Below are 14055 nucleotides of genomic sequence, written 5' to 3'. Positions count from 1 at the left end.
TGTTACCCTGGTGTTTTCATAAACATGGTCTGTAGAAAAAAATGATAAATAGATCATGCTGTCCCATCTGCCTCAACTGTATACCTCTGTACCTGTGGAAATATCAAGGAAGGTAAGAATCTGATTAAGGAAAGCAGATGCTTGCCCCTTCCCTTGGTATAAAATTAAAATATAAATTTTCCTGTAAGCCTCTCACTTCATTTGACAAATTCACCCCTTTCCCTCACTACTTGAATGAAAAACCAAGTCCAATGGGCACATGTGTTTTCTTTTGTTTTTGATTTTCAACTAAAGAGCTTTTTCAGCATATGCAGTTTTCTCAATCAGTGATATTTCTCTAATTGGAAAGAAACCTATTAGCCATAAAGTAAGTATGGTGGCTACTTCGACTTATAGTTGATTTTTAAACTGTGTGGTTTCTGTTTTAAAATATTGTGTAATCTTTAAAACTTTCATATTTTTACTTGGTGTCACTATTATTTAATATAATTGCCTTTAAACCTATTTTCCAACATTAAAAATACCTTTTAAAAATCTGCCACTTGCTGCTGTAACTTCTTTTTAATATCATTCCCCAAACATGAACGGATTCTTCTTTTTTTAAACCACCCTGGATTATTTATTTTTAATTGTTCCTTTAGCAGATGTTGAAGTAATTCAGGGTATAGTGTAAACAACTCCTTTACAGAGAGAGATCACAAACCATCACATTTACCACGAGCCAAGGGCTGTGTCTGTCGGGCTTTTATGGGCGGCTTTAGCCCACAGGAAAAATGTTTCCTGCTTTTGTTTATGTGCAAAGTTCAATTAAGAATTTCAAGAAATGCTTAATCTTTATCTACTGAAACCCCCAGCATGCAGCGCGACAGGGTGAGCCTAGAAAGAAAATCAGGGCCCCCTGTGGAGAGGGGGAAAAAGAAACAGCCGTTGAGGAGCTGAAAAGTTGAAAGGGAATGAAGCTCTCCAGTGTTTCTGGTCGGGGCAAAGCAGTTGTGCTGAGTTTTGGAATGCAGAAGAAACATATGTGCCTCAGTTGGACAAAGCGCTTCTCGAGTCAAATCAACTGCTAGGCCTGCATGTTGGTGCAAGGTGGAGGCCTGGATAATGAGGGACAGACTCCTCGAGAAGCAGCGAGTGGATAATGCTACATAAGTATGGAATTATATACCGCACTCTCACCATTCTGTTTAATGAGAGCCGCCACCACCGCGAATCACTTGCCACACAGTCGAAATGGGCCATTAGCTATCAAGGGAAAATTGTCTTTGCCGCTTTCAGCAGATGGAGCAAATATTTTACAAAGCAATTTTACATACCAAAAACATTTGTGTGCCTTGGTAATGCTGGCTGTTTTACATTATGTTACCTTCTACAGCAGCATAATTTTCCATCTCATCGAAGGCAAAGTTGGCATTTTTGATTTTTAAACTCTCAATTAACAATTAAACATGGAGTATTAAGGCAGTCCTTAAACTTTAAGTAGGTGTGGGAAGTAGTTTATGACTTGCTGAAGACATTTTCAGTTTTTCTTCATCTTCTCAGCATATTTTTACACTCTAAAGAGGGACGATTGCTAATGATCTTAAGGGAAAGGGATGAGTGGAAACTTCATTACTGATTGCCGAATGAGAGTAACTAATGCAGGGAGTGATCAGAGCATTTGTTGGCTTATGTGTCCAGCATGGATTGTGGGTACACGGTTTGGTCCACCCATTCGTATCAGTTTAAAATGTTTAATATTCAATAACAGAAAACCCAACTCAAAGTGACTTTAACAATAAAGAGAATTTTTTAAAGTAAAAATAAAAAATAAAGAGACTTTATTATCTCAGCTAAATGAAAAGCCAGGCATTGTCTCTGACATCAGAGAAGGCTTAGTCCAGGTTTCCCTGATAGTTCAGATGGTAAAGAATCAGGAGGAAAGGATTAATCCAGTGGCACAGAATCAACAAGGACCCAGTTACTTTCCATCCCTCCCCCATACTGTGCAGAATATCTGCTCCATCCTAAGGCTGGTGGTCCCCAGGGTTGCTGGGGGGCTGCCAGTGGCTCCTGAAGCTTGTCCTTGGTCAAGGTAATAGGAAGAGAGAAAATCTCACCAGGTAGCATTCTCAGAAAAGCACAAAGGCTTCTTTCTCAGAAGGCCCCAGCAAGTGCTTCCTAACACTTGAATGGCCTGACTGGGTCATGTGCCCCTCCTGAACCGATCACTGTGGCCAGGGTATGGCTTTGCTAACCAGGGGCCCCTCCTTGAAGCTGAGTGTGAGGTTACTCTCAATTCTTACGTAGCTAAGAATGGGGTAGGGACAGTTCCTGAAAGGAAGTTGAGGATATCATTACCTGGAACAAGAAGACAAAGATGCTGGGCAGCCAACAGCAGATGTAATTTCTGTCATTTTTCATAAATTTGACAGCACAGACTTAGCATCACATGTGGATGATCTAATCTGACCCAGATGGACTGTCAGTGCCCGCCATGGCAGTCACAGACACAGAGCTCGTTGCACTATGGCATACTGGTAGCAACTAGATTGGAACCCCAGTTTGCTACTTCACGGCTGTGATATGAAATGGAGATGATAATGACTACTTTAGAGAGTGGCTTTGAGATAATAAATATAAAAACCTCTGGCACAGACCTGTCACATGGTAAGCTTTCAATAAGAGAGAGCTATTGTTTTACCTAAAAAATAGCTGTCATCAGGACTCCGCTGGTGGTCCAGTGGTTAGAATCTGCCAGCCAGTGCATAGGGCACAGATTTGACCCCTGGTCCAGGAAGATCCCACATGCCAAGGAGCAACCAAGCTTGTGCACCACAACCACTAAGCCCGCACTCTAGAGTCCATGAACTGCAGCTTACTGAAGCCCACACGCCCAGAGCCCATGCTCTGCAATGAATGCAGTGCAAAGCCTGTGCAGCACAGCTAGAGAGTAGGCCCTGCTTGCCGCAATAGAGAACGCCTACACAGCAGTGAAGACCCAGAGCAGTCAAAAATATATAACTGTAATTTAAAATACAGTAATAACAACAGTACATACAAAAAGTGTCCTGTGCAACCAAGTACGCTTCTTAAATTCACATTCAAATTAGGAATCCTTCCCTTCTCTCCATCTCTGTGCTGCTAGCCTTTTCAAATCCTGAGCACCTTTCATGGAACCCATACCTTCCCCCTGAAAGAGGGCAGCGGGGGCAATAGAGAATACTCACCCTGGAGCCAGAGGTGGCTGAGAGCTCCTGCGGTCTTGCTGTATGAGTGCAGAAGCCCCATCCCCTCTTCTGTTACATGAGGCACTTGTCTTAGATGGTCCAGATGGCCTCTTTCAATACTGACGTCCCTGCTTAGTTTCAAGTGATTCTCTTGCCCTTTTAGCCCTATGTCACATTCCATTCCTCCATCTGGGGATATCAGAAGGCTCTGTAAAAGCAGAATCATCTAGGTAGGCCCCTTGGTTTCTCTTTTGAACAATACCAGCTAATGTCTGATGTGAAAGATTGAAAGTGATTAGCTGACAAGTTATTTTACTTAATTTATCACTGCAGATCTAGCAAAGAGGTTTCTGAAATAAAAGAAGTATTGGTGATTGATATTTAGAGCATTCTGATTTGTATTCTCTTTTCCTCCTTCCTCATCCTGCTAACACACATGCACACACACATACACACTTTTAGAATTTACTTGGGAAAGTTAACTCTCTGGAGCTTGGAGTAGCTTTAGTCATTGAGGGCAATATTAAATTGGATATGCCAGCAGCTTCCCCTGAGATATCCTGAATTTCTTTCAGTCAAATACTTCTTCTTTCAAATTTACACTTTCTTGATAGAAAAAAGAGAGAGAGCTGAGAGGCAAGGTCCATGCTTGATAGACAAGAATTTTTAGGAGGCATTGGTCAGACTGATGAAGGCCCTACAGTTACCTTGGAACCTGCCAAGGTCATGACTATCGCTGATGCACTCTGAGGGATAAATATGGATACTGGACAAAGAGTGACAAAGCTGTGCACTGGCACAGGTGTGGCTCAGGTTCCTCCTGGGTGAGAATTGCTCTAGAGCTATTAGCTCCACAAAGGCCGGCAGCTAATGTGCATTGCCAGAAGTGCAATTAAAACAGAATGAATATCTGGAATTGTTTCAAAACCTAAAGGGTGTTTTTCTAATGTTTGCTTATCATCCACGAGGTCTACGCTTTCCTTTTCACGGCCCCAGAGTTGTTAGCTCTGAAAGATCTGTTCCATGTGGTTGATAAACTCTCTGAAACACTAACCAGTAATCTATCGCCTTGATGCGATGCATTGAACTTCTCATTTCACAAATATGTTAGACAGAGAATCTTATGCCCTGATTGCTGACTTGTAACAGATATTCTACATACTCACACACACACACACACACACTGCAAGGGTAAAATGTGGGGGGAACAAGGCGAAGTAGCAATGGTTCCCCCAACTCCATTGTTTTCTGTCTTCAGTCTCGTGTTGAAAATCACCCCATAACAGAATCTGCGTTTGAACTGTGGTGTTGGAGAAGACTCTTGAGGGTCCCTTGGACTGCAAGGAGATCAACCCTGGGACTTCTTTGGAAGGAATGATGCTAAAGCTGAAGCTCCAGTACTTTGGACACTTCATGCGAAGAGTTGACTCATTGGAAAAGACTCTGATGCTGGGAGAGATTGGGGGCAGGAGGAGAAGGGGACGACCCAGGATGAGATGGCTGGATGGCATCATGGACTCGATGGACATGAGTCTGAGTGAACTCCGGGAGATGGTGATGGACAGGGAGGCCTGGTGTGCTGCGATTCATGGGGTCGCAAAGAGTTGGACACGACTGAGCGACTGAACTGAACTGAACTGAACAGAATCTGATAACTCAGCAAGTGACCTTACACAAGCCTCTTCACTCTGGGGGCTTCAGCTCCCCATTTGAAAAGCACGGGGAATAATCCTGTGCTCGCCCACCTCAGAGTGTTGGTGTCAGGACCAAAGGAGATAATGAATGTGAGCCTGCTGTAACAAGAGAAAGTATTTTATGAACACTGTTCTGAGGATTCACATGAATTTGGGGGTTGTGTAGCATGGTTTTATATGTCTGTGGCTGTGGGAATCCGTGTGTACTTAAGTTTACTCTGAACAAAATAAACCCAAGTAGCTACAGATCTTCCCTCATCAGCATCTCCCCTTAAAGTTGTGATAATTATGTTTGAGCAGAACAGAAACTCTCTCCAAGCCGAGAACTTACATCTGACATCTCTTCAATGGAGCTAAGGCCATTCTTAGTATAATCCTTCTATTTCCTATCAGATGCTTTCAAAATACAGAAATAAATTGAATAGTTAATACCCCCACCCCACTATTCCTCTGAATATCTTTTAGAGAGTTCCTTGTAGCCCCAAGCTGCCTCCATGTCCCTAGCATCCCCTATCAAGTGTTACCTTCCCACGGCCTTCAGCTGTGTGCTTCTCACAATGGGACATGATTTCCGCAGCAGACTTTCCTCTAGGAAATTTACCCCTTTGCTGTACACAATACAAACGCTGTGGATCAAGGTGGGATGGCTGGCTTTGTAAGCAGAGGCAGTGCAGGGAGCTGACACCGTGTCCAGATGCCTCGCACAAGCCACAGCCTTAAGAGTTAATTATTGGCCCTCACATAGCATGTTGCATCTGAAGTGATACTTTATAAATGTCACCTCATTTATCTTCCCATTGTTCCTCAGAGGCCGGGAATCTCGTAAAATCCACCCAGGAAGAATTGGTTCTTAAGCAGTCATCCCCACCAAGTGGTTCCTGGGCAGCAAGGTGGGAGCCTGTTGCAAGGTCTCCCATTTTCCCGTATCCTATAACTTCAGCTGTTTGGGGCCAGGCCCCTGTGTTTATTGCAACCACACATACTGGGTATTCCCTGTGCTGAGCACCGGGAGCCTGACCACAAAGCCACTGACCACTCCCCTCAGGAGCCCCCAGAAGCTGGAGAACATGAAGAAAGGACGGCCCCCCCTGATAGTAGAGAAGGCTTCCTGGAGGAGGAGTGACCGGAACTAACTCAGAGAGGGTGTGAAGGAGTTACCCAGAGGAGGGAGTAGAAGAAGGAAGGCGGAGGAAAGAGACTGCGCCAGGGCAGTTTGGGGCAAGGCTAGAAGACAGAGAGAAGACAGGCTGCTTTAGGAATCAGAGGTCAGGTCACAGAGGTCCTTTGTGTCTGGTACTGAGGAGTTTTGACTCAAGTGGATAGGGATCTAGTTTTGAGACGTAGGCTTCCCTCATAGCTCAGTTGGTAAAGAATCCGCCTGCAATGCAGGAGACCCCGGTTCGATTCATGGGTCAGGAAGATCCCCTGGAGAAGGGATAGGCTACCCACTCCAGTATTCTTGGGCTTCACTTGTGGCTCAGCTGGTAAAGAGTCCGCCTGCAATGTGGGAGACCTGGGTTGGATCCCTGGGTTGGATCCCTGGGTTGGGAAGATCCCCAGGTTGGGAAGATCCCCGGGAGAAGGGAAAGGCTACCCCCTCCAGTATCCTGTCCTGGAGAATTCCATAGACTGTATAGCCCTATGGGGTCACAAACAGTCGGACACCACTGAGCGACTTTCACTTTCACCTTCGAGACAGGTAGAAAAGCTTTCATCTATTCCTTCATTGTCTCACCTCCATCTCTAGTCTCCCCCACCACAACACATAAACACTTTTTTCCTAAGTTAAGTTAGATCTGACATTCTCTAATTTTTTTCCTTATTTTTATTGTGGTAAAATACCCATAAAATAAAATTTACCATCTTAACCATTTTTAAGTCTACAGTTCAGTGGTATTAATTACATCCACAGTGTTGTGTAACCATCACCACCATCCAGCTCCAGAACTCTTTTTTTGTCTTAAAAAACCAAACCTCCATACCCATTAAACACTAACTCCCCACTCCCTGTCCCCAGACAACCACCATCCCACTGACAGTCTCAGTGATTTCAACTCCTCTAAGTACCTGCCATTTCTTGCATGAATGAATGAATAAGGGAATTATTTCTCTTGGGCTGACTTGATGTGATAGCAGAGAGCAGATCACTGGGTAGATGATTCAACACCTTTAATCAGGGAAGGACAAAAAGTAAGTCTCCACTGTCCTGGTAGAGGGTCTGCCCTGCATGGGTTCCTTCCTTGACACTCAGTTTCATAAGCAGAGTGGGAACCCACAGCCATGTTTCATTGTCCCACCTTTGGGGTACTGCATGAATCACAGACAATTGGTCTTTTTCAATAGAGGAGAGTAGTTTTAACAGAGACAATTAAAAAGTAAGAAGAAAGATGGGTTTGGACGACAATGCTCAAAGAAGGAAACGAGAGGCGGTCCAGGTTGTTGGAACTGCACGTTTTGTGTGCTTGTTTATGATTTAAATGCAGGGCCTTGGGGAGACGAGGTTATTAATGTACAGTAAAGGGCAGAGAAAACATCAGTTGTGCAGGATACAAAGTGCTTGGCTTTGACAGCAATTTCCCTCCTGAGGCAGAGGCTCACTGTGTGAGCCGGCTTCCCCAGACCTTCTTAACGTCGCGGACTGTGCAGGAGGCATCCTGAATGAGGGTGAGCAGCGGCACTCTCCCTTCCTCATGGCACTTTGGTTTTGTATGTCAAGCACTTACTAAACTGACTGATGAGAGTCTCCCACCAGGATTTTCTAGATATTTCAGACATTATTCAGGTTACTGGGACCTGCCCAAAGTGTAGGCTCAGATATTTGTCTTCCATTGTAGATTTTCAGAGGGCACTCAACCCAGAATGAGCCAGATGTTCCAAGGAGCTGAGGGGAGGGGGAAGGACAATCACTTTTTAATGGTGCAGAAATTGAAAATAAATGGCTATACAGATTATTTCTAAGATTCCTTCCCGCCCCACTCACCAAAGCTGATTCTTTCTGATTCTTCCAAGTAACTGATGACCACTCACAGATTAGAAATTTCCCCAGCAACCCAGAAGCCTGAGTTTTTCTTGTCAATGTCCCCCATTTTGAATATGAATTCTGCCTATCAGATGTTTGGTGCCTAAAGCTGCTCTTCTGACAGAAATGAAATCTGAAGAGGTGGCTTTTATCTAAAAAATTTTAGTTAGTCTAAGACTTTGCAAAAAAACAAAAAAATTGTCCTCACAAACCAAGTCTCTTTATGTCAGAAACCAAGTCTCTTTATGTCAGAAACCCCAGTTTTTTATTCATTAGAGGGTTTCCTACTGTTTTCACCTTGGGGTGGGGGCCAACCTCACCTCACGTCTAGTCAGATGAGGCTGTGACCTACTGCGGAACATCAGGTGATTGAGAACCACACCGCTCCCCACCTCACTCTCCCAACCTGACCTCCCTCCGCACCTCTTTCTCCTGACCCAACCTCTTGAAATCCCACCTCACTCTTCCAACCTGACCTCATGAAATCTCACCTCTACGGCATCAGCTGTGGTTTCAGGCTTTGATCCCACAGTTACGTGGAGGTCCCCCAACCAGGGGGAAAGGGCACAGCTTAAAGAGATAAAGGTGACTGAGAAAGACTCTGCCAACTCCATGATCTCTCTCAGGGTCAGCTCTGTTACCGTTATAAGATTTAAAAAATTTCCTTTTGTGTAAAACACTGTTTTCCGTTCTCTTACTTTCAGACTTTGTGTGTCTTTAGTTTTGAAGTGAGTCTCTAGGAAGCAGCATATATATGGGTTACTCTTTTAGTGTCTATGGGCTTCCCTGGTGACTCAAATGGTAAAGAATCCACCTGCAATATGGGAGAGCTGGGTTTGATCCTTGGGTTGGGAAGGTTCTCTGGAGGAGGGCATGACAACACACTCCAGTATTCTTGCCAAGAGAATCCCCACGGACAGAGGAGCTTGGCAGGCTACAGTCCATGAGGTCACAATGAGTTGGACATGACTGAGTGAGGTGGGGAGGGAGGTTGCTGCTGCTGCTGCTAAGTCGCTTCAGTCGTGTCCGACTCTGTACTACCCCATAGACGGCAGCCCACCAGGCTCCGCCGTCCCTGGGATTCTCCAGGCAAGAACACTGGAGTGGGTTACCATTTCCTTCTCCAATGCATGAAAGTGAAAAGTGAAAGTGAAGTCTCTCAGTCGTGTCCAACCCTTAGCGACCCCATGGACTGCAGCCCACCAGGCTCCTCCGCCCATGGGATTTTCCAGGCAAGAGTATTGGAGCAGGGTGCCATTGGACGTTGGGTCCTACTATATAGCAATATCCTGTGATAAATCATAATGGAAACAAATATAAAAAGATATAAAACCAAGTCACTTTGCTGCATAGAAGAAATTAACACATAAATCAACTATACTTCAATAAAAAATTTTTAATAAAAAAAATTCCAGTCTGAAGAAACTGAGGGAGAAGGTAGTGAACCCTGCCTTTTACACAATGAGAAACTGAGGCCCAGAGTGAGGAGACACAGTGTCCAAGGACATGCCATTGGTCAGGCTGCTGTGGGTCTGAAACTGGGTTTACCTGACTCCCAGGCAGAAGGCTGCCTTTGAGACAACAGGCACGATTAGTGGCAATATTTTGGGGCCAAATCACTTTGAGGTATGAAAATTGAAATGGCTGGAAAAAATAGAGAAAATTTTCAAAATGGCTTTCTGACTCTGGGTAAACAGTAACCACATTTTTTTTGCCTGTTGGAGGCCTGGTTTTTAATCACTCCACAAGCAGTTTTCATTTCTGCAGTAAAATTGCTTGTGGTTCTATTTAATTTGTTTCTGCAGGAGCCAGCTTTGGTGAAGATCTCCGAGGAGCTGGCGGGCATTTTAGCACAGCACGCACAGCCAGTCAATGAGAAACGGTTCCCAACATGGAGGAAATTCCTGCAAACATTTCTCAGTCAAGGTAAATAAGACTGTAAAGCTTCTATTGAGGTTTGGTCTGCACAACCTTGCATTCTAGTTTTGGGTAAACCTGGGGCCAGTATGAATACCTAGAAACTCTTGCATTGGTTTAGAAAAGTGCTCCTCCAAACAGATTTTTCTTTGAAACTTTGCCTAAATATTTATCCTGCACTCAGCCTCTTAAGTAAACAGTAACTGAGCAGGCCAGGCATGCCATGCGTAGCTTGAGATTCTGACCATATTTTGGCACCACAGACTTCTCCTGAGAAGTAGGCTTTGGAATCAGACAACCTGAGTCTGGATCTCATCCTTGACCTTGAGCAAAGTTCTTAAACCCTCGGAGGCCCAGTTTCCTCTCCTACTTACAGGGTTGTTGACAAGATTCAATGAAATACATATATGACGATTTCTATCAGGGAGCCTGACTCAAAATAAGTCTTCAAGAAATGTGAGTTTCTCCTTCCATTTTCTAGGAGAGAAGAAATGGTCTCACTTCCGGTTCTGAAGTTAGACCTTGTAAATAAGAACCCAGTATAGTCTTGGAGCCCAAAGTGATTTTGGAGCCCCATGGAGCAGATGGTGACTGCTTCCATGAAATGAAAAGACACTTACTCCTTGGAAGAAAAGCTATGACCAACCCAGACAGCATATTTAAAAAGCAGAGACATTACTTTACTAACAAAGGTCCATCTAGACAAAGCTATGGTTTTTCCACTAGTCATGTATGGATGTTGGACTATAAAGAAAGCTGAGCCCCAAAGAATTGATGCTTTTGAACTGTGGTGTTGGAGAAGACTCTTGAAAGTCCCTTGGACTGCAAGGAGATCCAACCAGTCCATCCTAAAGGAAATCAGTCCTGAATATTCATTAGAAGGACTGATGCTGAAGCTGAAACTCCAATACTTTGGCCACCTGATGTGAAAACCGACTCATTGGGAAAGACCCTGATGCTGGGAAAGATTGAAGGTGGGAAGAGAAGGGGTCAACAGAGGATGAGATGGTTGGATGGCATCACTGATACGATGGACATGAGTTTACGTAGTCTCCAGGAGTTCATGATGGACAGGGGAGCCTGGGGTGCTGCAGTCCATGGGGTCACAAAGAGTCAGACATGACTGAGTGACTGAACTGACTGATAGTCCTGGAGCAAAGCCCCCTGACTTCCCAATAATCTGATGATGTTAGGAGGTCAGTGGATGAGGGAATGAACGGAGCAGTTGTGGAGGTCCTGTGGGAATGCTACAACACATTGCCCCTCACTCTTTAGGAGGTAACAGTATAAGGTGGATATTCTTATATGCTTACCACATGCATGATAAGAGAAGGCTAGGATACAGACCACAGAAGCTATCTTTCCACTCTATTCACCACTGTCAAATGATAACATGTAACATAAATATATAATAATATCATAATAATAGGGCTTCCCAGGTGACACTAGTGGTTAAGAACCTTTCTGCCAGTGCAGGAGATGTAAGAGACATGGGTTTGATTCCTGGGTTGGGAAGATCCCCTGGAGAAGGGAATGGCAACCCACTCCAGTATTCTTGCCTAGACAAGAATAGACAGAGGAACTTGACAGGCTACAGTCCATAAGAGTCTCAAAGAGTGAGACCTAACACTCTCTGAGCAACTAACACTTTCACAACAAAAAATGGTTAAGAATAAAGGGTTTTTTCAAGTTATGAGGGGAAGACCCTGAAGATCTCAGATCCATACATGACAGGATGTTAGGAAGTTTCCAGATCTTCCAAGGTCAGTCTGCAAACCTTCCTCTAGCCTATTTATTTTCACGTGAGCTTTGTAGATTAGAAAGGGTTTCTATCTCACATGAGCCGTACAACCACAAGCTTAGGCTTTGTCTCAGCCTCCATCATTTCTATCCTTTCTTCCTCTATTTCAGCCGTGTTGTAAGCGCAATACTTAAATAGGAGGAAGAGCAAGCTTTATTGAGACACTTTGATAGACAAACAGGCTTAACGCTAGGAAGTGACTAGGACAAAATCACACAAGTGCGTGGTGAGTGGGAGCTCAGTTAGAGCCCACAATTCTAGCACGTCTCCGAAATCTGGTTCTGGAGAGTCATGTGTTTTCAAACCTATTCCCGGCTCTGAGCCCAGAGCCTACATAAAATGCTTACTGACTGAGCGAGGCTGCCCACCCAGATTTCCTGTCCCTAAGGCCACCATCTCCTGCCATCTTCCCTGTGGCCTGTTTCATTTCATTTCTACTCTCTGAAGTGAGCTTATAGTCGCAAAATGTGCTATAGATTTGATTTCTACATTGTCAAAGCGTTATATCAAAGGCAATACATTTTTTAAAAGGGGGATTAATTACTTCAAAAGGAAAAAAATTAACACTGAAAAGACTGTGGTCCTAATACTGAGAAGACAATACAAATAAGCTGCTTTAAAGTAAAATAACCTTGTAACTATAAAGGACAAGTGTTTTCACTGGAGCATCATCTTTCAAAATGTAGGTGATAGTGAAAGCCACAAAGTTTTCTGAATCAGAGAGACTCAATAGGTTTTTTGCTTGTTTTCGTGCATTGTTATTATTGTTTTGTTACTTTCACCTTGCTAAATCTCCAGCAACCAGTGTTTAGGTACAGCACATACTCGAAAACCTCATTTAAAGAAAAGCGTATCTCAAACCAACCAAGAAGATGAATTAGCTTTCCTTCTGAAACTCAGTTTTCTTTAGGACCAGCTTCAACCACACTTATAGACATTTAAGGAAAGAGCCTTTTATATAAAGTAATAGATAGCTGCATTTGAGACATTTTTAAATCTCAGGATTTAACCATATATGCTGTTCAAAGCCTGTGAGCATAGGTCACCTCCCAGCAAATTCCCAAAATACATGTCAAATTTATCTTAATACTGTTGGGCTCCAGAGGCTGCCTTGTCTAGGAACACTTTTAAATTATGTTATCTAATTCTTCATAAATAATATTCAATTTTTTTTCTATAAAAGGGATATATACAGTAAGATTTACAGGCTAGGCCTAAAGACAGAAAATAGGGCCACATAAATTTTGTGGGCAGGCTTCCCAGGTGGTAAAGAATCTGCCTGCCAATACAGGGGATGCGAGTTTGACCCCTGGGTTGGGAAGATCCCCTGGAGTAGGAAATAGCAGCCCCACGCCAGTATTCTTGCCTGGAGAATCCCATGGACAGAGGAGCCTGGCGGGCTCCAGTCCATGTGACTGCAGAGTCAATTTAGCACCTAAACAACAAATTTGCCTCTGTGATTTTTGCTATTCAGAGCAGAAGGTGAAATAAGATAAATTATAAAGCTCCCATTATCAGCATGGAGCAAGCTTACCTGTTTCTCAAGAATGGCAGCATTTTCTGGCTCCATATTTTAAAACAAACCAGCTATATATAGAAGTCCTTTGGCTGACATAATGGTCAGTGTTCTCTTATGTCTGATAAAAGCCCTAACCTGTCTGAACTCGAAAAAGCAGTGAAGTTGAACAGGAAGTGCAGTGGTCCTCAAGGTACAAACTGTGGCCTGTGGGCAGTTAATTCCCCCTGAGGGATTTGCTATAGACCTCAGGTCCATCATTTAGAATGAATGGGCATAGGCTTGATATCTTCCTAGTGTCTTCCTAGTTAGGATCAAAACCACCACTCACTGAGTCCAACTACACACCAAGCATTGGACTAAATGCTGTAGATCACAAAGATTCACAACAGTCTGGTGAGATAGGTCTTACTATGCTGATTTTAGAAATGACGGAAAGAAAATTTATAGAATTGAAGCTACTTGCCCAAAGTCTCATAAGACATGGCAGATGCAGGCTCTGAGCCTGAGTCCCTCTGCCAAAGCCTGGGTTTTTTCCTCTTGCTCTTAATAGGCACAGTCCACGCGAGTGTATCCTTTTACCCACTCCATGCTTTTCCCCCCAGGAGGTGTGATTGAAGCGTACCCACCTTCGGAGAGTATTACCAACGTGACGGTGGACATGCTGATAGAACCCAATGGAGAAATCAGGCTGCTGTCAACAGGGGACCAGTTTCATGCTGAAGGCCCATTCATCTCCTCCGGGACCACCATGCCTCAGACCTCAGTGGATCCCCAAGTTCTCAGTTCTTTGTGCCTTCAAATTGGAAAGGCTTGTAAAATGAAAAACGTGATTGGTCACTTTTCCATAGACCTGGTGACTTTTATTGATCCAAGCACCATGGAGCAGCAGGTGAGTT

The 14055-nt window shown here is 43.9% G+C and overlaps 1 protein-coding gene across 1 annotated transcript in view; it reads left to right on the top strand.

The window, feature by feature from the left end:
* IQCH (IQ motif containing H) overlaps positions 1–14055 on the top strand; it is a 145464-nt gene that overhangs the window by 72865 nt on the left and 58544 nt on the right. The window contains exons 9-10 of the mRNA XM_018053786.1: positions 9728–9848; positions 13762–14048. Coding sequence (XP_017909275.1) covers positions 9728–9848; positions 13762–14048 — 408 coding nt within the window. The remainder of the gene's footprint in view (positions 1–9727; positions 9849–13761; positions 14049–14055) is intronic.

This window comes from Capra hircus, chromosome 10 (assembly GCF_001704415.2).
Source record: "Capra hircus breed San Clemente chromosome 10, ASM170441v1, whole genome shotgun sequence".
Classification (NCBI taxonomy): domain Eukaryota; kingdom Metazoa; phylum Chordata; class Mammalia; order Artiodactyla; family Bovidae; genus Capra; species Capra hircus.
Note: the sequence above shows the minus strand (reverse complement) of the source record. Positions and strands in the feature narration are given on the sequence as shown.